Source organism: Mixophyes fleayi, chromosome 7, assembly GCF_038048845.1.
Source record: "Mixophyes fleayi isolate aMixFle1 chromosome 7, aMixFle1.hap1, whole genome shotgun sequence".
Taxonomy (NCBI): Eukaryota; Metazoa; Chordata; class Amphibia; order Anura; family Limnodynastidae; genus Mixophyes; species Mixophyes fleayi.
Window position 1 is genome coordinate 6,890,970 of NC_134408.1, and position 25,231 is coordinate 6,916,200.

At 37.8% G+C, this 25,231-nt stretch overlaps 1 protein-coding gene across 1 annotated transcript; it reads left to right on the forward strand.

Annotated features, from left to right (window-relative positions):
* The first annotated feature begins 257 nt into the window (after positions 1–257).
* On the forward strand, positions 258–14,812 carry LOC142098430 (up-regulator of cell proliferation-like). The gene is made up of 4 exons (XM_075181278.1): positions 258–320; positions 708–765; positions 10,068–10,946; positions 11,025–14,812. The coding sequence occupies exons 1-4, from the start codon at positions 258–260 to the stop codon at positions 14,810–14,812; spliced, it is 4,788 nt and encodes a 1,595-aa protein (XP_075037379.1).
* Positions 14,813–25,231: the final 10,419 nt, after the last annotated feature.

Genomic DNA, 25,231 nt, shown 5'->3' on the forward strand with positions numbered 1-25,231 from the left:
ATGAAATACAGATTCAAAAGCAAAGCCAAAACCAAAACACTAGAGGATTTTCAGGCCAAAACCAAATCCAAAACATCATGATGGTTTTAGAACCAATACCAAAACACTGGGGTCTGCGTGGGTAGGTTACCTTAGCGCGACGACGAAAATGACGACAACACTTTCCCCGACATGAAAAGTCTGAACCTGTCATTCACGACAGACTGGGAAGACTGAATGTATGGAAAACAGTCCTGTTACAATCGAGACGAATGATCATGCCGGCATCCGGAAATGCCGTCAGTTTCAAGCCCGATACTATTATTCTTCCTCTTAAGGGGGTAATGCAAGGAGGCGCTGGCTGTTCAATGTAGAAGACTTGGTAAAAATCATTCAACAGCCGGCGCTTCCTTGCATTACCCCCTTAAGAGCAGGAATAATAGCTTTGAACTTTTTATGTCGGGGAAAGTGTTATAGTCGTTTTCGTTGTTGCGTTAAAGACTACCATCAGTCTGCGCATATCTCTAGTTTTATGAGGGTTGTTTTAAAAATCAGAACAAATTTGCAGCACACTGACATATTTACTGGATAATAAATTAATCACAAATGTAAAGTTTAAAATATAGAAGATTATCTGGATTAAACTAAAAGCACAATGCACATCTAGGTTGTACTTAAGAGAAAGCATTTATTTATAATAAATATATTTCTTTGTGTTAATATTTTAGATTAGGGATGTAAAACCCAAGAGATTACTTCAGATCTCTCAAATGGCTGAAACACAAGGTAAGTGATTTATTGGGGGGATTTTACTGATTTGTACATTGGAAAGTACATTAAATAAATATTTTTAGGTAGCACCTCAGATTGTTTTTTGAAAGTCCAAAATAGCAAAATTTTCCCAGAACTGTCACATATATGCTCATATTTTAATAATTTTCAATACAAATGCATACAGTTACATCCGTATTATATCAGACATTTACCGTATATACTCGAGTATAAGTCGACCCGAATATAAGCCGAGGTACCTAATTTTACCACAAAAAACTGGGAAAACTTATTGACTCGTGTATAAGCCCAGGGTGGGAAATGCAGCAGCTACTAGTAAATTTCAAAAATAAAAATGATATATACAATCTATAAAAACAAATGTATTGTTCCCAGACTAGATAAATAAATAGGATGATTGACTGGTGTAGCAATACCAACATGTAATATATCACAAAGGATATATAGGAGATGCAGACCTCAATAAACAGTACTGAAGGGAATGGTGGTATATCCGGAGGCTCCAAACTGTATAGGACATAACAATAAGTAACAATGCAGAGCAGTGTTGGAGTGTATAACTCACGATTTCTTGATAGCAGTTCTCAGTCCGTCCGCGGTATTCCTTAAAGACTGCAAGCAAACAGATGGGGTGCGCCGACTACAATAGCCGTCCAGACACAAAGTCTTTTGAAGGAAAGTTCCTAGCTCCGTTTGGTCCTACCACTCCAATAGCGCTGGTTGAAGTAGTGATGTTTCCATTCTTCAGACGCGCCTGTGCAGGAGGTTCCTGAAGCGATGATTCATTTACCATTCATCGCTTCATCGCTTCACATCCCATCCATCCTCTGCCGCTGCAGCGCTGGACTGCACTGACAGCCTGTTTAGTGAGACATGAGGAAATCAGTAACAGCCGGGACGTCAGGAACCTCCTGCACAGGCGCGTCTGAAGAATGGAAACATCACTACTTCAACCAGCGCTATTGGAGTGGTAGGACCAAACGGAGCTAGGAACTTTCCTTCAAAAGACTTTGTGTCTGGACGGCTATTATAGTCAGTGCACCCCATCTGTTTGCTTGCAGTCTTTAAGGAATACCGCGGACGGACTGAGAACTGCTATCAAGAAATCGTGAGTTATACACACCAACACTGCTCTGCATTGTTCCTTATTTTTATGTCCTATACAGTTTGGAGCCTCCGGATATACCACCATTCCCTTCAGTACTATTTATTGAGGTCTGCATCTCCATCACCCGAGTATAAGCCGAGGAGGGCTTTTTCAGCACAAAAAAAGTGCTGAAAAACTCGGCTTATACTCGAGTATATACGGTACATTGTTTTTTTGTAGTAATTATGCAAAAACTACCTGGGTGTGGGGGAGCACTAGTTCAAGCCTGGCCAACCTGTGGCTCTCCAGGTGTTGTGAAACTAAAAGTCCCAGTAAGCCCTGAGAGCTATCACCTGGCTATCTACTGGCAAAGCATGCTGGGGTTTGTGGTTTCACAACACCTGGAGAGTTACAGATTGGCCAGGCTTGCACTAGTGGCTCCTCCTCCATCTCCAAGACCTCTAAGTCAGAGATGGAGAAGACCAGGTCTTCCTCCTGCCACTCCTCACCTGCTTGGGTTTAGCCATCAACTTTTGGGTCTGTGGGGTGTGTGGCCTTGGAGGGGGTGTCACCCTCACGCTCCTTTTAGCCTGTAGGGGTATGAGGATGGGGTATAGGGATGATCTTTTGGACCTGGGATTGTGTGGGTCTCAGTTCTCTTATGGGCCTTCTTTGGTGTTTAGCTGATCTTCAGTCCTTGGGAGGGATGTACCTCAGCCTGTGGGGGCTCCTTCTCTTCCTCATCACCTTCGTCCACCACAGGATGAGCTCTGGGGAGCCGTTCTGTGAAACAGAATATATTAACATTTCAATGTTATGAGTTGTTGTATTATTATAAATAAAAAATGTGCCTCCTGCATGTCGGTGAAGAATGCAGAGCACATTTTAGATGCTAAACAAATGCGATTCACAATACTAGTAATTTGAGGCTTACACTCAGGATTTTTTAAAATATATTTCCGCTCATATGGTTCTTTGTGGTCATTAATAAGAAATTCAGAATGGTCATCTCATACTTGTTGCAGTAGATGTTAATTTAAACTACCGTATATACTCGTGTATAAGCCGAGTTTTTCAGCATACTTTTGTATGCTGAAAAAGGGCACTCGGCTTATACACGGGTGAACTTACCTGGTGTCCGGTCCCTCGGCTTCCACTTCTGCATATGCGTTCCAACACAGGAAGTTCGGCATTTGGAACGCAAACTTGCGTTCCAAATGCCGAACTTCCTGTTGTTGGAACGCATATGCGTTCCACTGCGGGGTAAGTGAAAAAATCTCTCTCTCTCTCTCTCTCTCTCTCTCTCTCTCCTTTTTTTTTAAATTTACAGTGCAATTACATAATGAACAAACAATACAGCCACCATGTTCATACATTTATATCCCTACCCCTTATATACCCCTTTATTTAGGTTAGGTTGTACCCAATGCCAATGATTTTATAATCATTTATGAATGTTCCTTCTCATCTACTGTTATTTATGGTTTAGCTAAAAATAATTTCATAGATTGAACCTATCATTTTTATTTAGGTTTTTAAATTAGCGCTCTTTTCCACCCTAGGCTTATACTCGAGTCAATAAGTTTTCCCAGTTTTATGTAGTAAAATTAGGTGCCTCGGCTTATATTCGGGTCGACTTATACTCGAGTATATACGGTACATTCAAAACGGCCACTAAGAACATACATTTTATAAATTACAAATATAACAGTATAATAACCCTACTTTTATTTTTATTTTTATTTTCATGTGCTGTCTAAAGTAAGTTGCTGCATTCAGCAGTCATGGACCTTTACTTACATAATGAAAAATGTTTCTTATGTATTGTGCACAAGTGGATGGTGCACTTGCTTCCAGCTCACCACAAGCATTTCTCTGGAGGCACTAGTTTGCTTCCCTCATCTCCGGATTTTTTCAGGGTCTCTGCCCTGGTGCCCTGGAAAGGCCCGGGGTGGATACCCAGAATATCTGGCCGTGGTACTATTGCCTTTTTATATGTTCATTTAAAAATATTATAAAACATTATAAAACTTCTACTAAAGCTTAAAAACATGTAGAATGTGAGATGGCGATACCAAAGGTGGAAAAGTAAAAGTAAAATTCCTCTCTATTAACAATTTTGAACCCCCTCCCCCCCCACGTCCTCAGAAGTTTTAATTTTTACATTAAACTACTACATGTTTGAACCTATATTCATGGTAGAATACAGTAAAGGAGCATTATAACTTTTTATTAAAAGTGTAAAGATTGTAGGTTTTAATGTTTTTTTTTTTAACCTAAGTTTTGCACCTAGCAGCTGCACCCATACTGAAGCTCTAAGCTACACAAAAACCCATAAAAACAGACACATTTGTTCAAAAATAAGCACTTTCATCACACTACACTGTTTGCAGTGCGGCCCCACAAGTTTGCAGCTTAGTAAATGACGCTTTATTGCTTAGAAAACAATGCAAATTACAGGGGCACAGCAAAAGTTCTGACTTGTCTTCTTTTGTAATATCTGTTTATTTCTGCACTAGTTTTATGGGTTTTTACATGAGACAATATAGATGTTGCCAAACTTTGTGGTGTTGTGATACATCTATTTTCACAGAGAGAACACAATTAATTTTTTTCTTGTCAATGTTAATGTCAAAATAATGCAATGCATAAAACCGGAATCATGAATAAATAGGAATATGTTAGAAAGCAAAAGTTAATTAGTAGCTGATTTGTTGCATTTACAGCTAAAATAAATTAACTTATTTTAAGAGTTTTTTCACTTGTAACCTATACATTTTTGTGACACATCCAACCCTTTGTCCTGCTCTAAAAATAGATCTTGACATTACTGACTTAAAATGCCATAATGACATGGCCTTATCTGTGTGGAGTTTGTATGTTCTCCCCGTGTTTGCGTGCGTTTCCTCCGGGTGCTTTGATTTCCTCCCACACTCCAAAAACATACTGGTAGGTTAATTGGCTGCTATCTAAATTGACCCTAGTCTGTGTGTCTGTATGTGCGTATGTTAGGGAATTTAGATTGTAATACCACTTTCATACTGCCGCCCCGGCAATATCCCGGGTTGTTAACCCGGGATATTGCCGGGGCACAGGGCAGTATAGATAAGAAGAATCCCCGGTCGGGCGGGTTCATACTGCAATTGCCCAACCCGGGTTTTAGAAAAAAAAAAGTGTTAAAAAAGATTTTAATAAAAAAAAAATACATAACAAATGTTTACTTAACTTATTTTCAGCCAGCGGTGTCTCCGGTGCGTTGCCGGCTGTCAGGGGGACCTCTGGGTACTAAAATGACGTAATTTCTAGTCCATTAGAAATAACGTCATTTTAGTACCCAGAGGTCCCCCTGACAGCCGGCAACGCACCGGAGACACCGCTGGCTGAAAATAAGTTAAGTAAACATTTCTTATGTATTTTTTATTAATTAAAATCTTTTTATTTTACCTCACAATTTATTTTTTTTTACAGTATGAATGGTGAGACCCGGGAATTACACGGGTTGCACCATTCATACTGCAGGCGAGCGGGGTCCAACACGGGAATTACCCCTCGCAAAATCCCAGGTCTAAGTCCTGGGATTTTAGACCCGGGATTTTGTGGTTGGACTATTCATACTGCACCAAGACCCGGGTTTTTCAGCGTGCCTCTGCTAAAACCCGGGTTTTTGGTGCAGTATGAATGGGGTATTAGCTTCAATGGCAGGGACTGCTGTAAGTGAGTTCTCTGTACAGCGCTGCGGTATTAGTGGCGCTATATAAATAAATGGTGATGATTCTCCGCCTGCAAGGGGAGAGAATTATGGATATTGGAGAATCTAGGAGTACCAATGTGAAGTCTCAGTGGTTACCCTATATCTGTAGCCAAGTGCAAAAATGAGTTTTCACACGATTAGACATTCTTTTTGTTAAAGCTTTCTTTATCGATTTTTAAAGTATAACAATGTACTTGACATTATTGACAATATGCAAAATAATACAGCAATAAATGATTTTGCTGATCAATTAATTGTTGTTCAAATAAATGCTAACCCTTCCCCAGGAAATTTACATTTTTGTCATGTGTAGCTGAAAAACAAAAGAGAAGGAGAACAAAACTGAAGAGGAAAAAAAGAGGACAATTACTATGTAATCTGGATGGAAAGGACAAGAGGAGGAAGGAGAAGTTAAAAAAATCTGTGTCTAAGAGTGATAAGAAATGGAAGGGATTAGCAGAAAAGTCTAGTTCATTCTAGATGATTTGTATGCTTAATCTATGAGCCAATGTCTACAGAGTTTGCTCCCAAGAAGACAGTCGATGGACAAAAAGGGTAGACAACGAAAATGGAGTAATGGGCACTAAATCTCATATTTCACAAAGTCAGCGAAATGTGAGCATTTTGCCTGGGAGATACTGAAAGGTATGACTTAGAGTGCTGAGGTTTTCAAGCATAGCCATCTGAAACAGGTGTCACAAAATGTCTCATAGCTCTCTCTTGCTGTGTAGATGACATCATCCATATCCATGTAGAATACACAGTTGGAGGAGTGGAGGATCTCCATTGAATGGTGATCACTGCTTTAGTGGCATTGTTTTAAAAGGGATATTTTGTATCTCGAACAACAAATTTAGGAGCCAGAAGATCAAATCTCTGGGTACATCCTCACCAAGGATCTCTTTGGAGAGTATTATCAATGTGTACTAAAAGGGTCTTGATTTCCAACATAAGCACTTGATATGGAGACGGTTACCTGGTCCCATTGAACATCTTCAACAGGTGTTGGGTATCCCAGTGTGCATCTTACTTAATCTATATGGACTTCTGTACAACCAAGAAAAAAATAGATTGAGACATTCTACCGATGTTCTAGGCATAGAGACAGAACATTTAGAGAGACATTCCTTGTCCTGCAGTCACATGCAGAGCTTCTATAGAGGTCCATGCTGACCTGATTGTGAAAATTATACTAGTCTGCAGCAATTTTACTAAGATACATAAAAAATATAGGTACAATTCATATGGGAAAGCATTAAGATGTATATTGCAAAAATAGCAATGATCTCTCATAACTGTTAATTAAGATATAAATGAGCAACAAATGAGAAATGTTTTAAAATAAAAAACAATATTTATTGATTAAGAGGTAGATCCAAGAGTGATAGTAAGCAATGCTTTGAAAGTGACGTTTAATTTACAGGCATTCCCATTCCTCTATAAAATCAACAAAACAATCCTTTAAGGTGCTGGGTACATAGTCAGGAAAAGCAGCCATTAAGGGGCCTGCAACCCCAAAAAGTACAAAAAGGGATTGTGAGGATATCATGTTTATCTGGCCCAATTCTACCCACCCTATGGTGGCTGGCCGCCCAGGGGTGCTTGCTGTGCCAGGATAGCCTACCCAGTACCTTTTAGGGCTCTTATAGTCACTCAGGCAAATGCAGTTAGAAAGTACAACAGTACATTTATTGTAAAAAAACCAATCACTATAATATTATATACAAACAGTAAATAAATGCCAGGCAGGTTTACCACATTATTTGTCCCTTACTCCAATAGCTTAAGGAGTTATAGTTACCTGGCTGTCCTGACTTGCAGCATCTTGCAGACTGAATGTCTTTAGGTCATTTCATCTTGGATGTCTTCTTGACAACTCAAACTCAATCTTTCAAAAACTGAATTAATAATATTCCCACCCAAAAACAGAAGCTTCCTGCCTGACATTTCTATCTCTGTTGATAACATGACCATAAATCCCACCCCGCAAGCTTGTTGCCAAGGTGTAATCCTTGACTCACAACTATCATTTATTCCCCACATCGACTCTATATCTAAATCATGTTACATACATCTAAAGAACATTTCCAGGATACGCACATATCACATACAAGACACTGCAAAAACCTTAATTCATGCACTCATCATTTCCTGCATCATCCAATGCAAGTCCCTCCTTACTGGTCTTGCCAAAATCAGACTTGAACCCCTGCTATCTATTTTGCACGCAGTGGCTGGATTGATTTTCCTTGCAAACTGTTCTTCCTCTGCTGAGCCACTCTGTCAGTCTCTACATTGGTTGCCTGTTTTCCAACAAATCCAATATAAAATTCTTCTACTAACATATAAGGCCGTCAACAGAATTGCACTGACATACATCTCCTCACTTGTCTCAAAATATCTCCCAACCCGACACCTCCATTCTGCACAAGTTCTGCGTCTCTCTTCCACTCTCATCACATTCTTCCATTCCCGGTTACAGGACTATTTTCGGGTTGCACCCACTTTGTGGAATTCCCTCCCTCACACAGTAAGACTTTCCTCTAGTCTTCAAATCTTCAAGCATTCTCTGAAAACTTACCTCTTTAGACAAGGTTATGATATTCCTCAATCAGCATCTTAATCTCCCTATATTACCCTCTTACCACCCTCTACATAGCTAACACAAGACAACAACCCTCTGACCAACGTTGCTGTGTGACTGATAACACAGCCCACTTAATACTGTTTATATTTGCATTCTAGCTGGTCCATGTGCAGTATGATGTAGCACATGCCCTTGTGTTTCAAACTCCCATTGTCCCATAGATTGTAAGCTTGCGAGTAGGGCCCTCTTACCTCTGTCTGTATGTATTACCCAGTATTGTTTTACTAATGTTTGTCCCCAATTGTAAAGCGCTACTGAATTTGCTGGCGTATATAAATAAATGTTGATGATGTTGTTGATGATGATGATGTCTATCCAACGGAGAAATATAACACACAGAGTCACGGAATTTTGTTGCAAGTAGTAACTTTGTTAAACTGTATGTCCACTTTTAACATCCTTTGGAGATTTATTTCTTGAACTTGTGACTTACACTCTAGTAACCCCTTTATCCCAAACTGAAGACATTACCAACTGCTCTAATTAGCTACTGATTTCCATCACTAAAGGATCAACCTCAGAGATTGCTGGTTACAAATTATCTCATATATGTTTTATGTTTATCTGTTTTTTTGCTTTATTTTTAATTTAAACTTTGTTTTTAATAGTAAATTTCTTGAGCTCAAGTAATATGCATTTTATTGCAAATTAGTTTGCTAGTTTTTAGATAATAAATCTTGTTTTTTAGATTTTTTATTGCTACCATAGGTCTCGTAATTATTGTGTAGTAATATTTTTTTTAACAGAAAACAGATACAAGTGCTGTTTAATTCAAATTCCTCTGCTGGATCACGATCCTGTCTATGGTTGTAAAATAAAATTAGCACAGAGGTGGTTCTAAAAAGGAATGAGGGTGTGCAGCTTTACATGTTCCTGGTAGCAAAATAGTTGTATGTGTGCAATGTAAACTATTCTATACCTCCATATCAGTTCTTATACAATTTGTTGTGTTCTTATTTTAACTACACCATAATTTTATTAAAGATTCTATTTTTGTGACAACACTGTTTGCATTGTGCTAGGCTGTCTGGTCAGATAACAAACCTGCAGAACTGATATGTGGAGGTATTCACTTATAGCGGCCGCATTTCCCGTAGAGCTAGACGTGCTCACAGGTACTTGATTGCCCCCAGGACTTAACTCCAATGTAGTGTAGGATCATTGTACTAAACCGCAGCTGCAGTCCAGGAGACAGCGGAGATGGTGATGGATGGTCAGTCTGAAAACACGCCAAAGATCAGGGTCACAAGCAGAACAGCAGAATCCAAGGTACGGGCCAAAAGGTCAGGGTCACAGGCAAGCAGGCAAGGTCCAGTAAACAGGCAGAAGGTCACAACAGGTATCCAGCAATCAGAGTATCCAGAGCAGGTAAACAATAGTACACAACTAGAATGCTATAACAGGCAGGGAGGTTAAGCCCTCCCTGCCTTAAATAGTGGCATTGACCAATCAGGGCTTTGCCCTGTAACAGACCACAGGAGTATGTAAGGCACTTAATTAATTAGTTTAAACAGCCCACAGGCTGTATTTGTTGCAGTTCATGCACCCGGCTGCGCTGTAATGCCTGGGGGGCGCTGTTTAGAAGATTCAGCATCTGACCGTTGCCTGTCAGGGCCACAAAACCGGAGGTGACATCCCGGTCATCATGGAGACGACCGGGACGTCAGAATAGAGAGGGGGAGAGTCGCGGCGGTGCCCGTGGCTGCCGAGACTCCTGACACATTGCAAGTGCAATAAAGGATCATTTTTTTTACAAAATTAAATTAAAAAAAAACAATTTAATAGTAATATCATATTTATTATTTCCTCAGGAAATGGAAGACCTCTTCAAGATTTCATGTTGAAACTAGGACTTGAAGAATTTGTAACCTCAAAACTTACACTTAAGAAAGTTCTAAGCATCAGAAGAAAGACGTGCAGAGATATTGAACCCCGGCCGCTGAAAAGTGTTCCCTGGTTTTTCCTGCAAAAACTCATGACTTTGAATGGAACTGCACGAAGCATGAATCCAAAAGACACAGAAGTAACGGATGATGGACAAGAATTTAATGTAGATGACTTCTTTAAAGAAAATGTTAATGTATCAAATGCTCTCAACCCTCTGGATGTTGTGTGCGCTCTCCTGCATTGCTCAGATAATTTTCTTCAACAGGAGATTATATCAAAAATGTCAATGTGCCAGTTTGCTGTCCCTCTGCTGCTCCCTGCTGGTGATGGCATAGAATGCACCTTCATGTTGTGGGCAATGAGAAATATTGTGAAAAGATGGAGGCCACATGTCTTAGCAGAAAGGAAAGGGTTTGTAGAAGAAAGTTTAGTGAACATTTCCATACCAATATTTTCTTTTGTGAGGTTGGGGGTATATAATTTATCTAAATCTAAAATCCTCAATCAAGTTCTCAGCCATGATGAACAGCAACATGACTATTTCGTACATGGGAACATGATTGGTGGGAATGTGAGAAGAGTCATCTCTGATGGATTAGTGGAAATAATCTGGTACTTTCCAGCTGGTGGAGCTTCTGATCTCTTCCCTGATCCTGTTGCTGTTACTAACCTACGGGGAGATCTACAGTGTAACAGGAAACAGTTCCATTTTCTTACAAAAGTCTCATCAACGGTGTTTGTATTTATTGGCAATATAGATGAGGACAGCAACTGTTTCAAAGATATTCAAGTTTCAAATTTAAATTTCTTTTTTATTATCAGTCTTTGCTCATTCAGTATTATTAAAGGAGCATTCAAGACCTTCCTGGAAGACTTATCACGCTATAAGAACAATAACTTTCTTTTTATCATAAATAAAAATGATCACAGTGATACAGCAAGAAAAGCAATTAACTATCTGTCAACATTATTTTCAAGTTTAAAGAATGGACTTATAGCACTGAATCCAAGAACATCTGAAAACAGGGTAATAGTAAAAAAACTGCAATTATTATTAAACGAAAAAATATTGTCAAGCAAAATTCAAAATGTTCTTGATAACTTGTCACAAGTGGCTGATGGAATTGGTATAGACATAGATGAGAACTCGGAGGCATGTAAGAAGACAAGAACACTCGCTCGTGAGATCACTGAATGTATAAAGGATGTGACAGAGTATAAGAAACATACAATGAAACTACAGGGAGATCTCTGGTCACAATTAGCTATAAATGAGAAAGAAATGTGCCGAATGAGGAGACAAGGTAACAAGAATGGCCAGGATTACAGATCCCAACTAATTAAGACAAATTCAGACCTACGCAGACAGCAGAGTCAGCAGATACTTCCTGGTGGTATCAGGAAATTTAAGAACGCACTGACTGACCTGTCTCAGAGTGAGAGACCTTACTTCCTGAAGTGGATGAGGTTCTATCTTGATCGAATATCTAGAAAGAATATGTCACAAATACAGGATCAACCACCTGAAGACAAAAGTTTAGGTCAAACATTTTTTGAAAGTAATTTAGGAATTGAACATTTTCTACGTGAGCTAGGACAGTTTTATGAGGCTGAATGTTTTATGGTTAAAAATGGAGAAATTAATATAAATCAGAAGCGATTCAATTATCTTCCAGGAATAGCTGCTGATCTCCTGCTGGATGGGTTCCCATTGGAGCTGATTGATGGAGATGTCTCCAACATCCCCCTGCAGTGGATAACTGATATCCTGACTGAGCTGGACAACAAGACAGGAGGACACTGCAGGATGAGAGTAATAACTGTGCTGGGAGTGCAGAGTACGGGGAAATCCACCCTTCTGAACACCATGTTTGGTTTACAGTTCCCTGTGGCCAGTGGACGATGCACACGAGGAGCCTTCATGACCCTTATGAAAGTGGAGAAGACCTTCCAGGAGGAGCTGGGCTATCAGTTTATTCTGGTGATTGACACTGAAGGGTTGAAAGCTCCTGAGTTGGCTTCCTTGGATGATAGTTCAGAACATGACAATGAGCTGGCGACACTAGTGGTTGGGTTAAGTGATATCACCATAATAAATGTGTCAATGGAAAATACATCAGAAATGAAAGAAATCTTGCAGATTGTGGTCCATGCTTTTCTGAGAATGAAACAAGTAGGGAAGAAACCTAACTGTCAATTTGTACATCAAAATGTGAGTGATCCATCTGCTCATGAACAAAATCTTAAAGAAAAAAATCTACTTCTGAAACACTTGGATGAAATGACAACTGTGGCAGCAAAGATGGAGGGTTATACTGATGTCACAAAGTTATCTGATATCATTGAATATGATATTGAAAATCATAATTGGTATATTCCTGGATTGTGGCACGGTGTTCCGCCCATGGCTTCAATTTGCACAGGATACAGTGAAAAAATCTCGGAACTTAAAATACATTTGCTGGACATTCTAAAACAAAAACCACATTCTAACTCTTGTAACATTAAAGAATTTATTGAATGGATAAAGAGTTTGTGGAATGCTGTGAAACATGAAAAGTTTCTCTTTAGTTTTAGGAGCAGCCTTGTAGCTGAGGCCTATAATAAGCTGTGTATAGAATACTCAGATCTGGAGTGGAATTTCAGGAAAAAGGTGCACAGCTGGATGACCGAGACAGAGAATCAGATAAGAAATCAGTTATCTGCTAAAGACGAAGCAGAGATTTGGATGGGTCTAAAAAAGGGAATAGATGAAGTTCTACAGGTAGAAGTACAGATAATGGAACAGTCCCTGGAAACATTCTTTAAAAGTGAAGATAAACATGTGAAGTTGGTGGAAATATACAAAGAGGACTTTATGAGGAGTGTGTCACTGCTAGTGAATGAACTTAAATATCATCTACATAACAAGTGCAGTGAAGTTATCGCCATCCAAAAGGAAATAAAGAAAATAAGACAAATACAAGGAAGTTATCAAAAAATCATTGAGGAGCAAGTTGAAAAACTCCTGAATAATTCCAGAGATAAACACTATACGCTGGATGACAAAGAGCTGGAGTCGGAATTTGAGACTATGTGGAACAAAACAGTGGAAAACTTTAACTTAAGCAGTTTAGAGAAACTCAACATTGATCAAATAATGCTGGAACATCTAAGAAAAGACATGGAAAATAAAGCAGGCTACATTAATAAGAAACTTATTGAACTTAACAATTTAGAAAAATATCAGTCAAGAGAATTTAAAGTGAAGATAAAATATCTTGAAGGGGCAAGATTCAGTCTCATAAAAAGGAGATTTGACCCTGTATTCTGGAATAATGCACATGTTGTAGCTATCACAATTATGGATCGATGTAATCGTTATGTCACAGAAAAAATAACCAAAAAAGAAAATTATAGTGAAATATTTTGTCAGAATATACTGGATATTATCAATAAAAGTCTCACAGAGAAAAATGTGCAAACATTTCAGTTTAAATTAAATTTTGAGATAGATCTAAAACTTCTAGTTTTAGGAAAGGCAGCCCCAATGTTCCAGAATATGCATGATGACTTCATCGAAAACAATGATCCAAATCAATGTCTTGAAAAACTAAAGACAGATTACTTGAATACCTTTAAACGAGTATATCAAGTAAAGGACGACTGTAAATACAGAGCTCAGACGTTCTGTGAAATATGCCTGAAGCCAGCGCTATCTAGATATGTTTATTCACACCTTGGTAAAGACATTGTAGATGATATACTAATGAGTGAAGACTCACAGAAATATGGTAGTAAAACTTTCTTCCAATCTGCTTTGCTTAAGGATTTACTGACAAAGAACACATTTGATGAATATGTGAAGTATTGTCGTCAGTATGAGATCTTTGCCAAAAATTGGATAACAAAATACATAATATTGAGGTACAAAAAACCTGAGAGTTTGAAAAATGTAATATCAACCAATCTAACAGCGATTATAAACAAAGTAAAGCATGTTCTTGAAGAACAATCATTTCTTCAACATACAAAATTGTCATACAGTTTGGATGCATTTTGTAAGAGTCTAAAGAAAAATTTAGTAATTTCACAGAATGACATGAATGTGGTCATCTTTCAAAGCACAGCAAGCGTTCTTGAGTTCTTCCAATATGTTAATTCATTCCTATATGATCTTAACGAAGAAATACAAGTTGAGATAAATTCCTTAGATATTGAATCTGTTCTATCCAGGGTTACTGTAAAGCCTGATGAAGAGCTCTTTAGGACAGTGTTTGGTTGTGGGAAACAATGTCCATTCTGTAAAGTCCCCTGTGAGGCTGGAGGCACCGACCATAAGGAGCACTTTGCATCTATTCACCGTCCACAAGGATTAGCAGGATATATGTTCCAACGCACTGAAATTCTTTGTCAAGAACTGTGTTCAACAGACGTTGTGAGTAATTCAAAATTTCAGTGTCCTGAATCAAACTGGGAACCACATCTTTACAAAGATTATCAGAAAATTTTCCCAGACTGGAAAATTCAGCCCGATCCAAGCATTGAGGCTTCTATATATTGGAAATATATTTTCAAAGAGTTTAATGAGGAGTTTGCCAATGAATATAAGGCTAAACCTGCAAAGTTGTCTGAAGATTGGAGGACAATAACATTAGAGCAAGCACTTCAAAGCCTAGATAAACATTAAAATCTTATAAAGCATAATATGTAGATTACATTACTTTACTGATCTTATAATACAGATCTCTCCTCACCCCTATCATGTTTATACTTACCATGGGGAACGGATCACTACCAAGAACTATTCTAGTTATTATAATATAACAGCCTCCAATCCAAATACAAAAATGCACAATTTACTAAAAGTATCATTCTGCCAATTGTAGAACAAATGTTTATCTTCCATCCATACATTTATACTCACCGCATAAGTTTCCTCCTCTCCTCCTGTACTGTTATATTGACCATGTGACACAGCTCCCTCCTCCTGTACTGTTATACTGACCATGTGACACAGCTCCCTCCTCCTGTACTGTTATACTGACCATGTGACACACCTCCCTCCTCCTGTACTGTTATACTGACCATGTGACACAGCTCCCTCCTCCTGTACTGTTATACTGACCATGTGACACAGCTCCCTCCTCCTGTACTGTTATACTGACCATGTGACACAGCTCCCTCCTCCTGTACTGTTATACTGACCATGTGACACAGCTCCCTCCTCCTGTACTGTTATACTGACCATGTGTCACAGCTCATTGCTAGGAATAGGTTGTTGCAGCCAGTTGGCTGTGCTCTAACCCAATGTTTTGTCGCTATCCGTTGCCTTACTTGGTAGACTTGTTCTCTCCTCTGTCGGGGGATGCTGAAGTCGGCTTCATTTTCTATCCTGTAGTCGAAAAATTGTGGTGACACGAAGTTGAACTGCACAGCTAAGGAGACTCATTAAGGTCAAGTCCATTGCAAATTTCATAATAAATGAAATAAAAACTGTTATAAATCATTTTTATTTTGTTTTCTTTTGTCTGTTACAAGTTTGTATAAGAAGGAGCTTGCATTTTAAAAAGGAGCTTGAGTTTTAAGATTCTATAAAGTTTATTTGAGCTTGTTTCCTAATTGTCCCAAATGAATAATCATATTTTACTTTTAAATAGGGTAAGATCTTATAACTCTACAGAGCAACTTTAAAAATACTGTATATTGAAATTGCATGGACACTCTAAAAGCATTTTATTATTTTCCAAATGATTTTGGCAAATTTCTGGGAAAAAATAAAGCTATGATCAAAGTCTAGGTTCAATCCTTTCAGTGCCCATGTGAGTAATTAAACCTTTTTTAATGTTACTTACATGTTCCACAATCCTCATTTTAAACTGTCTTTTTGTGCAGCCTTCATATTGTAGCCTGCATGGACAGTCAACAGAAAGATGGGTCCCTCAATGTTGCAAGTTATATGGTCTTTGATCTTGTATGTTTTTTGTTTTGTGTTTTGTATTGGAAGTGACTACTGAGATTTTAGTCATAATCAAAGCATTTTTACACCCTTTACATTGTGTACAGTCATGGTATCCTTTTGAGAGAGATTGTATTTTTGTTTTGCTAGAAATGAAGATGGTGACATGCGAACAACTTTTAGAGTGAATTGCACAATAGCTCAGCTCATTGCACAAACTCCCACTATTCCTTATTTAAACAAATATAAAGCATTGGTTGTTTCTGAACACTGTTGACAAATGTCAAAGTAGCACTGAGGACCTCATCATGTCAGAGCTGCTGAAACTATCTTCTCTATTAACCCCAGCCTGGGGGCGGTAAAGCATCTTTCACCTCCTTCATTGCCCTACACAATTTGAATCAATTGTTCCTTTCCAATCTCTCATTACCTACACTAGTTAATTAGTTAATGCACATTAATCCACATCTCTCAATTCTCTCCATCATGCACCTACTCAATTTACTCTTTCCTATTCGCTTTCACCACACTTTTCTTCTCTCTCCATTATCCTATTTATTCCTCCCCTATTATTATTTTCCATTCATTACTTCCATCCTCCCTAGACTGCACAATTGAAATGTTTTGTTTCCTGTACCCACCACACTCACCAGCCTATATAAACAGATATAGACCTCACACCCACAAATCATCCTCATATGTCCTCTTTCTTACCTTCCTCCTTCTCATGACTGCTGGTGACATCTCATCTAACAGAGCAAAGAAAACACATACTACTTATGAGAGGCACAGCTTTCTCAGTCAGTTAAATTCAATAGATTAAATCATATAAGAGAAAAGGAGGAACAAGAAAAAGTATGCTCACATGACACCCAAATGGTAAGTAAAAAAAACACTCATACATTTAAAAATGAACTTTTATTCATAATAGATCAAACTAAAGATTAGCTATGTAGATATTTTCTGGTACTGTAAAAGTCTATGCCACTAAAGGGCTATACAGGATAATATTTAGGCACACATAAGTAAAAATAGTTTGCATGAGATTAAAAGGTCCAATTCACAAGTCTCAATATAATACTCCAGTGATACACGATACTCTCTCACCAAATACAAGCCAATCTGGTAGAAGGTTCCAAACAAAATGTAGAGCATTCAATAGCAATTCAGTAGTTTATTAATAAATTGTTCCAGAAGTAGAAGGCAAATTTCCATCCTCCTTTAAATATGAGCTCATCTCGCCAATTCTGAAGAAGCCATCTCTCGATCCAGTCTTTCTCTCTCCAAATACCATCCTATTTTTCTCCTCACCTTTGCCTTCAAACTACATAGCGATTGGTGAACACCTTCTCTCCTCTCACTCCATTTTCAAACCTGTGCAATCAGACTTCCATCCCTAACATTCCACATAAAACTGCTCTCACAAAAGTGATCAATTACTTACTGAAAAGTCTTATGAGTTATTTCTCCATATGCATTCTCCTTGACCTCTCTGCTGTTTTTGACACTGATGATCACCCTCTTCTCCTACACACCCCTCACTCCATTGGCATTCATGACACAGTAATTTCCTAGATCACTTTCTACCTATCGAGCCACTTCTTTAGTGTTTCCTCTCATTCACTCCCCCTATCTGTTGGGTCTCACAAAGCTCTGTTCTTGGCCCTTTACTTTTTTCACTGTAACCTCTTCTCTTGGGGAACTAATTTTCTCATTTGGCCTCCAATACCACCTTTACGTTGATGACATCCAAATCTATATCTTTCCCCCTGACCTCTCCTCTTTTGTAGTATCTTGTGTAATCAACTGTCTTTCTGCTATCTTGACATGGATGTCCCAATGCTACCTAAAGCTTAACATGTGCTTAACAGAACTTATCATCTTCCCTCCTCCCAGAGTCACCACCTGCCCTCATATCTCCCTCACTGTCACCTTGGTGACTCTGTCCTCTACTTTATTCCTCACATCCAGATTCTCTCCCAGTCCTGCTGACTCCACCTAAGAAACAATTTGCCCTTTTCTTACATAACATGCTACCAAATCTCTTATCCATTCTCTCATCATCTCCTCTCTTGAATAATGCAACCTCCTCCTATCTGGCATTCCCAGCACCACGTATCCCCACTTAAATCCAACCTAAATGCTGCTGCAAGACTGATCTTTCTCTCTCACTACTTAATGTCTGCTGTACCACTAAAACAAAATTGTGCAAGCATGACCACATTTGAAACACAGGAAAAAAAACTTATTACAAAAAAAGTATGTAGGAAATATAAGGATAGCAAAGAATTAAAACCCTTTCAAAAGTAAACAAAATATTACTTTTGATGTAGATTTGTTTGGGTATTCAGCCTGGCTTGCAAAATGGAGTCTGGCTTACAAAATGGAATCTAGCAGCCATGATTGTATTTATATGCTACAGCTTTAATGAAAATAAGTTTTGCAAGAAATTAAAATGTTTATAACTTTCATGCTTCATGGAATGTACGCCTTGCAAGGCCGTACTGCTCTGTCTTGGTGCTTATTTAGAAAAACAATTATAAGAGAATTAGTGTCTCAATCCTCAGAGGCAAGGCCTCATATAACACATTGTGGTTAAGGAGGCACATTCTTTGAGTAGAGATGCACGTAATTAATTGTTATCCAATCAGTGTAAATGCCAAGCTAAACGCCCCTCTGTATAAGGGTGCCAAAATTATTGCTTAAAACATATGGACAAGTGTATTATTGTTACCATTCTGATCTGCTTAGTCAGAGGGTCCGTGATCAAGTAACTTGATAAAATGATAAAAATATCAGATCCTCTGACTATTTTATTTCAGCGGCTACACAATAAAACAGCAATGCAGTTAAATAGAAGCAATAATGAAAAAAATATTGGCATGTATTCAAACTGGACGAAGAACTTAAGGGGATTCTTCCCATATAACCAAAAATACTGTATAGAGAGGCAAAAAGACTGGGAAAGCCTGATTGGGCATGTTAGAGAGTTCCATAAGTTTGTAGCAGCATGGGAGAAGTCTTGTCAAGCGAGAGGTATTTACCAAAGATGAGACAAGGCTCAGGTCAGAGGAAGATCTAAGAGAGCGAGTATTTTGATATGAGATTTAAGATGTTTGAAGGAATGGTGTTGTTGAGTGCTTTGTAGGTAAGAATCTAACAATCAAGCTTCATTATAATTATTCTAAGTGCTATGACTATAAAAGTCACATCTGATAATCTCGGCAGGGGCAGAGGCAGCCCTTACAGTCGATTACAAAATTGCAGATTTCAAAGGCAAACTTTTTTTTTAAGTCCGAATGGTGTGGTGCATGCATTTATATATGTTTAGAAAAATTAAACATGCCTTTACTTTCATCACCAAACAATTGTATTTTTAGAATATTAGCACATTTTAAAAGTGTGATATAAACCATATTAGAATTTTTTTTACCTTGCAAATAATTGTGGAACCTGAAGTGGCTGCCTCCACAGTTTCAGGAGGGCTGGGGATCTGTTGGATAAACATGTAACATGGGGAAGTGCAAAACCACATAAGAATTATCTTAATAGATATTAGATTGCAAAGCTTCCCCACCCAAATAAAAAAATAAAAAAAACTGGGTTAAAATTTATAAGACAAACAACACACAAATTAAAATGCACATTACAAATGAAAATAGAGATACACTGTTATAAAATGCACAGTGAGGAAGCTCATAGTGTTTACCATAATACCTCTAAACCAATAACGACACGGACACCAGAATAACGTTGGAATTAAAATATATTTATTAATATTTATTAAATGGATATATTAAACTAAAGGGGCTGAAGGCGGACGAGAGCAGGGCAGAAGGCAAAAACAAAACCAATAACGGTGGAAAGGTCAGACCATTGAACCACCAACCCAGGATTTACCTTATCTATTGGCCGGTGCGAAATATATGTCCAACGGCAAGACTACACCCCCCTATATAAACCGCCAGAGATAATCAACATACTGGCCCAGAGTCCCATTCACTGGACCCAACACACGTGATGACAACACCATACGAAAGGGGGGATAGTGACCTATGACATATAAACGAAGCACCATATGCAAACTTACCAACTGCACTGCTCTCCCACCAAAGAAACGAAACCATTTAAAAAACAGCCGGGAGGGAGGGAGGAATCCGGAAACAGAGAGGGGAAAATGGATGACAACCAACACCTAAATAAAACAAAACCACCCCCCTCTCTCTACCTATTGGTTCAAATATATACAAGCCCATAGGCTAAACACCTAATCACTCACCCACGTGATTTTAACTGCGTTCAGGCTGATGGCCACACTTCTCTTGTGGTACACAAAATACCTTACAAACACAAACTTTGTGAGTGAGTTCTCTGTACAGCGCTGCGGAATTAGCGGTGCTAAATAAATAAATGGTAATAATAATAATAAAGTGTGCATGAAGCAGTCTCTTATAGTGGATTGTAATGAGACAAGTATATGCCGGTAAATGGTTTATGCAATGCTGGTTACGGAAATCTGTTCTTTAGTTTTATACTGACTACAATATGTTTTCATTTTATTTCTGATTGCGAATTATTCTGAGATGCATTTGCATATACTTTCTTATGTAACTTTTTATAAAGCAAAACATGATCCTTCATGTCTGTTACTAAGAGGGTGTGTGCAATTGTTCATTTAATTATGCTCATTAACACTTTAGTTTGCCACAAGTGCCTCTGTTGTGTTGGATGTTTGTTACTATATGAAGTATAACTTATTGGTTAGACAAGCCAGCTGCCAACAGTGGGGTCATGAGTTTGAATCCAGAGTCATACCTGTACCTGTATAGACTTTTGTATATCTCCATGTTTCTGTGGGTTTACTCCAACATGTCACTTATAGAAGAGTATTCTAGTATATGTGTTGGTGTTTCCTCTGTTTATAGCGCATTGTATCGAGCATTTATATTTATTACTGCAAATTATTAGCCATTAATTTTGCATTCACAGTTATTTATAATTCAAAATTACACATGACACATTTTTCATGTCGGACAGCAAGAGAATGTGTGTGTGTGTAATTCTTTATTGTTTAACCTTAAACCTTCATGTTGGTAATAGTGCCTGTGTTGTGTTGTATGTTTTTTTGGAGCACTATAAGCTTGGTTAATGATTTATGTACTCACATTTATTTTTACCTAATAGGAATTTCAAACATGGTACTTGACATTCAAGTCTATATGATGTATGTAATGCTCAATCAGCATGTTGCCTTAGTGGTTAGACAATCCCCTTTTCCTCAGTGGGGTAATGAGTTTGATTCCACACCTATTTTGTGGAATATGCCTATATTGCATGTTGAAATGTGTGTGGAGCTAGAAGACAGACAAGCAGCTGTTCCAAATAAAGTGAATCCAAACAAATAGAAAATATCCACAGATAAAAGCAAAAAAACCCTAAGTGCCAAAAAAAACCCAGAAGGCAAAAAATTGCAAACAATTTTAAGTCCAATTATTACTATTATTATATTATACATCAATGAATTTCCATAGAAAATTATTTAAACTCTACATCTACTAAGGAATTAGGGCTATAATATTTAATTGTAAAATTATTGACATTACTAAAAATTAAAAAAGAAAGAAAGTTTATGAGAGAAGTACATGCTCAGATTTTCGTTCTAGTCTATATAATGCACATATTGATTCCACTAGCATGTTGGCTTAGTGGTTAGACAATCCACCTTTCAATAGTGGGGTCCTGAGTTTGAATCCTCATTCAAGGCCTTATCTCTGTAGAGTTTATATATCCTCGCCATGTTTGTGTGGATTTCCTATGTATCCTTTATCGAAGAGTATGCATGAATTCTGTTTGCACAATGTATCCAAACAATTTAAAAAAATTAAGCTGTTATGTCTTTCATTATACTAGCGTATTATTAGCTGTTTTTTTAAATATCAAAAAAAGTATAGTCTAACTATCAGATATTACACATCCTCCCCATTACATTGCAATTTATTACAACTGTGCATCCACCATAGTTGTTTTTAGAAAAAAGTACATTGTTTAGTGTTTGATATTAATATAAAAATTTTTTTTTTTTTTAAAAATAAAAAATAAAATTTGAGTGAAGTGTATTAAGATGTATGTTATACATATTTAATTGTGAGTGTTTTAAATGAACAATGCTTTTGGAACAGTTTAGTGGTGTTATTCAGCGCTGCTGCTATAGCTGTTTTGGACTTAAACATGACCTCGAGCTTCCTTAAATTTAAGCAAAAAGTTAAGAAAAACTCTAAACATTTCTTCTTATCTATCCGACAGATCCTGAAGTAAACGCCTACTCTTCTTAAGTCAGTACAATCTTCGCCCAATTTTCACTCATTCCCCTCCCTTTCCAAGCCTTTTTTCTTAAGTGTTGGGAGAACTTCTTAAGTGCAGTTAAGAAGGATTTTCATCTTAAGAAATTCTTAACTTACGCAGTGAATTTTCCTTCTCATCACCCTTTTCGGGGCATTAGTAGAGAAGATTTTCTTAAGACCCTCAAAAAACGGCAGATAAGATCAGTAATGAATCAGGCCCTCTATCAGTGTCCCATTACTTGCAAATAGTCGAGACCTTTACTGGACATCTTTGGTACTTAACTGGCCTCTCCAGAGCTGGAGAGTTCATACATAGAGGCTGAAGATAAATACTAGCTGCTGATTGATGAAGAATTTGCTCATCTCCATTAATTGACTAATAACAAACAGCTGTCACATCCACCATCTTTATTACATTGTTTTAATGGTTTCTCACTCAGGTCAAGAAGCTGAGCCAGCTGTCAGTTAAGTTGATATGACCTCACTGACACTATCCCTGTCACTGACAAATCCCCACAAAACATTTCTGTAGAACATCAGTCATGTTCTACTATATCAGAATATCAGAATGATGAAAGATAGGGAAGCATCACCCTTTATAGCATAACAACATGCAGCAAGAGATTTATAGAAATATATAGTTCAATATGGATTCTTTGTGTGTTTCAGCAATTTCATAAACATAGAATCACAACAAAATCTGTGTAAATTTTCTTTTCTTGTGTCAAATCTAATAATGATAATTGTGGCAATTTCTAATACTGCTAAATTGAACCTAACATTTCACATGTTTCAACATAACATGAAAGTTAAATCCCATATATTGAGTTTATTAGTTTTATCTATCATATAAAGTTAATAAAGTTATTACCTTTCTCTGTTGAACTTTCCCACGCAGAGTATTAAGAGCGTATGATAATATAAACCAATTTACAAATCAGGGGCCTGATTCATTAAGGATCTTAACTCGATAAATTTCTTATTTCAGTCTCCTGGACAAAACCATGTTACAATGCAAGGAGTGCAAATTAGTTTTCTGTTTTGCACATAAGTTAAATACTGACTGTTTTTTCATGTAACACACAAATATCAACTTTAAATGTCAGTGTACAAATAAGCTATCAAGTATTTGTGTGCTACATGAAAAAACAGTCAGAATTTAACTTATGTGCCAAACAGAATACTAATTTGCACCCCTTGCATTGTAACATGGTTTTGTCCAGGAGACTGAAATAAGAAGTTTCTCAAGTTAAGATCCTTAATGAATCAGGCCCCAGGTGTCTGAGTAATTGAGTGAAGTCTCCATATAGAAAACTAATGTAATCTCACGTGATGATGCACGACCAATCAACAGGCTATATTTTAAAATAGCATTTAGTATATATGTTGGCAGATAAGGGCATGTTTAGTTCATGATCATAATACAAGTTAGCTATGTTTTCAATGCTTACCATTATACATTGTAACTGGTAGTAGGAATTATATACAGCAGCCAAGAACCAATAAATTAATACTTTGTGTTGGGCACATATTAAAGACCAGGGGATCTTCAGAAACAAAAAAAAATATTTTACTGTTAAAGAAATACATGGCCGATTGTCATCATCAGATGTGTTTAAAAATGATGTATCTGTGCCAACACTTTCATTAACTCCTTAAGAATTTGCTAATGAAAGGTTTGTAGTAGCTTCATCTAGACTCAAATAGATTATTATCTGATAGAATTATAAATTTAATACATTTTAAAAAAGAGTAAATCTGGACAAGATGGGCATATATTTCAATATGTGTTTTATTTGTATTATATACATAAATGTCAGTTACAGTTAATAAAGATAAGTAGAAAGAGAGATGATTAAACGTGGGAAGATCATTGTGAAGAAAGAGACATGTGGCAAAGATAGAGCAAAAGAGAAGCGCCATTATCCAAAAAAAATTATCGTAAAAAATGAATTCAATTCCACTTAGCGGGTAGGAAGCCGCAGACAGCATTGCAATATTAATGGCAAGGGACAATAGCAGGACTCATCTGGTGGTGGTTGACCTATCGCAATACGTGAGCATCACATGACTGACTGACTTTTGCCACCAGGAAGGTTTCCATAATATCACATCTCCAGGCCACATCATGATAACTGTTACAATGCTGCTGGATGTTCCCTACATCTTTTATACTAATGTATGTTCTAAAGCTTGATTTTGACAAATGTCCAAAAAAAACCTTTCTGGTGATGACTAAATGTAATATTATTATTATTATTATTATTATTATTATTATCATCATTTATTTGTTAGGCACCCCAAGGTATCCGCAGCGCCGCACACAGTGCTAACAGTAGACTATACAGGGTGAAACCATACAGAACAATGAACAAAAAGTACCAATACTTCAAAAGCTCCGGCCAGTCATATGCAGTAAAGACGGAGCGGAAGAACAGGTATGGAGACAGGAGGGAAGGGGGCCCTGCTCATACAAGCTTACATCCTAAGGGAGGGTAAACAGACCAGGCACAAGAGGAGCCAGTTGAGGCAAGAGGAGAGAAGGGAGGACAAGTAAAGGGAGGAGATGGGGGTTAAGTAGATGGTTGGTAGGCTTTGAGGAAGAGGTGAGTTTTGAGTGCACGTTTGAAGGAGCACAGAGTAGGAGAGAGACGGATGGAACGAGGGAGGTCATTCCAGAGAAGGGGGGCTGCACTGGAAAAGTCTTGGATTCTGGAGTGGGAAGAGGTGATAAGAGTGGAGGAGAGGCGGCGGTCGTTGGCCGAGCACAGGGAGCGGGCAGGAGTGTGAATGGAGAGGAGGTTAGAGA

Coding starts and splice junctions, on each gene's coding strand:
- LOC142098430 (XM_075181278.1), top strand. CDS start 258: ATGCCGGCATCCGGAAATGCCGTCAGTTTCAAGCCCGATACTATTATT. Junction 321..707: donor TTATTCTTCCTCTTAAGGGG/GTAATGCAAGGA, acceptor TTAATATTTTAG/ATTAGGGATGTAAAACCCAA. Junction 10,947..11,024: donor TATTCAAGTTTCAAATTTAA/ATTTCTTTTTTA, acceptor AAGACTTATCAC/GCTATAAGAACAATAACTTT.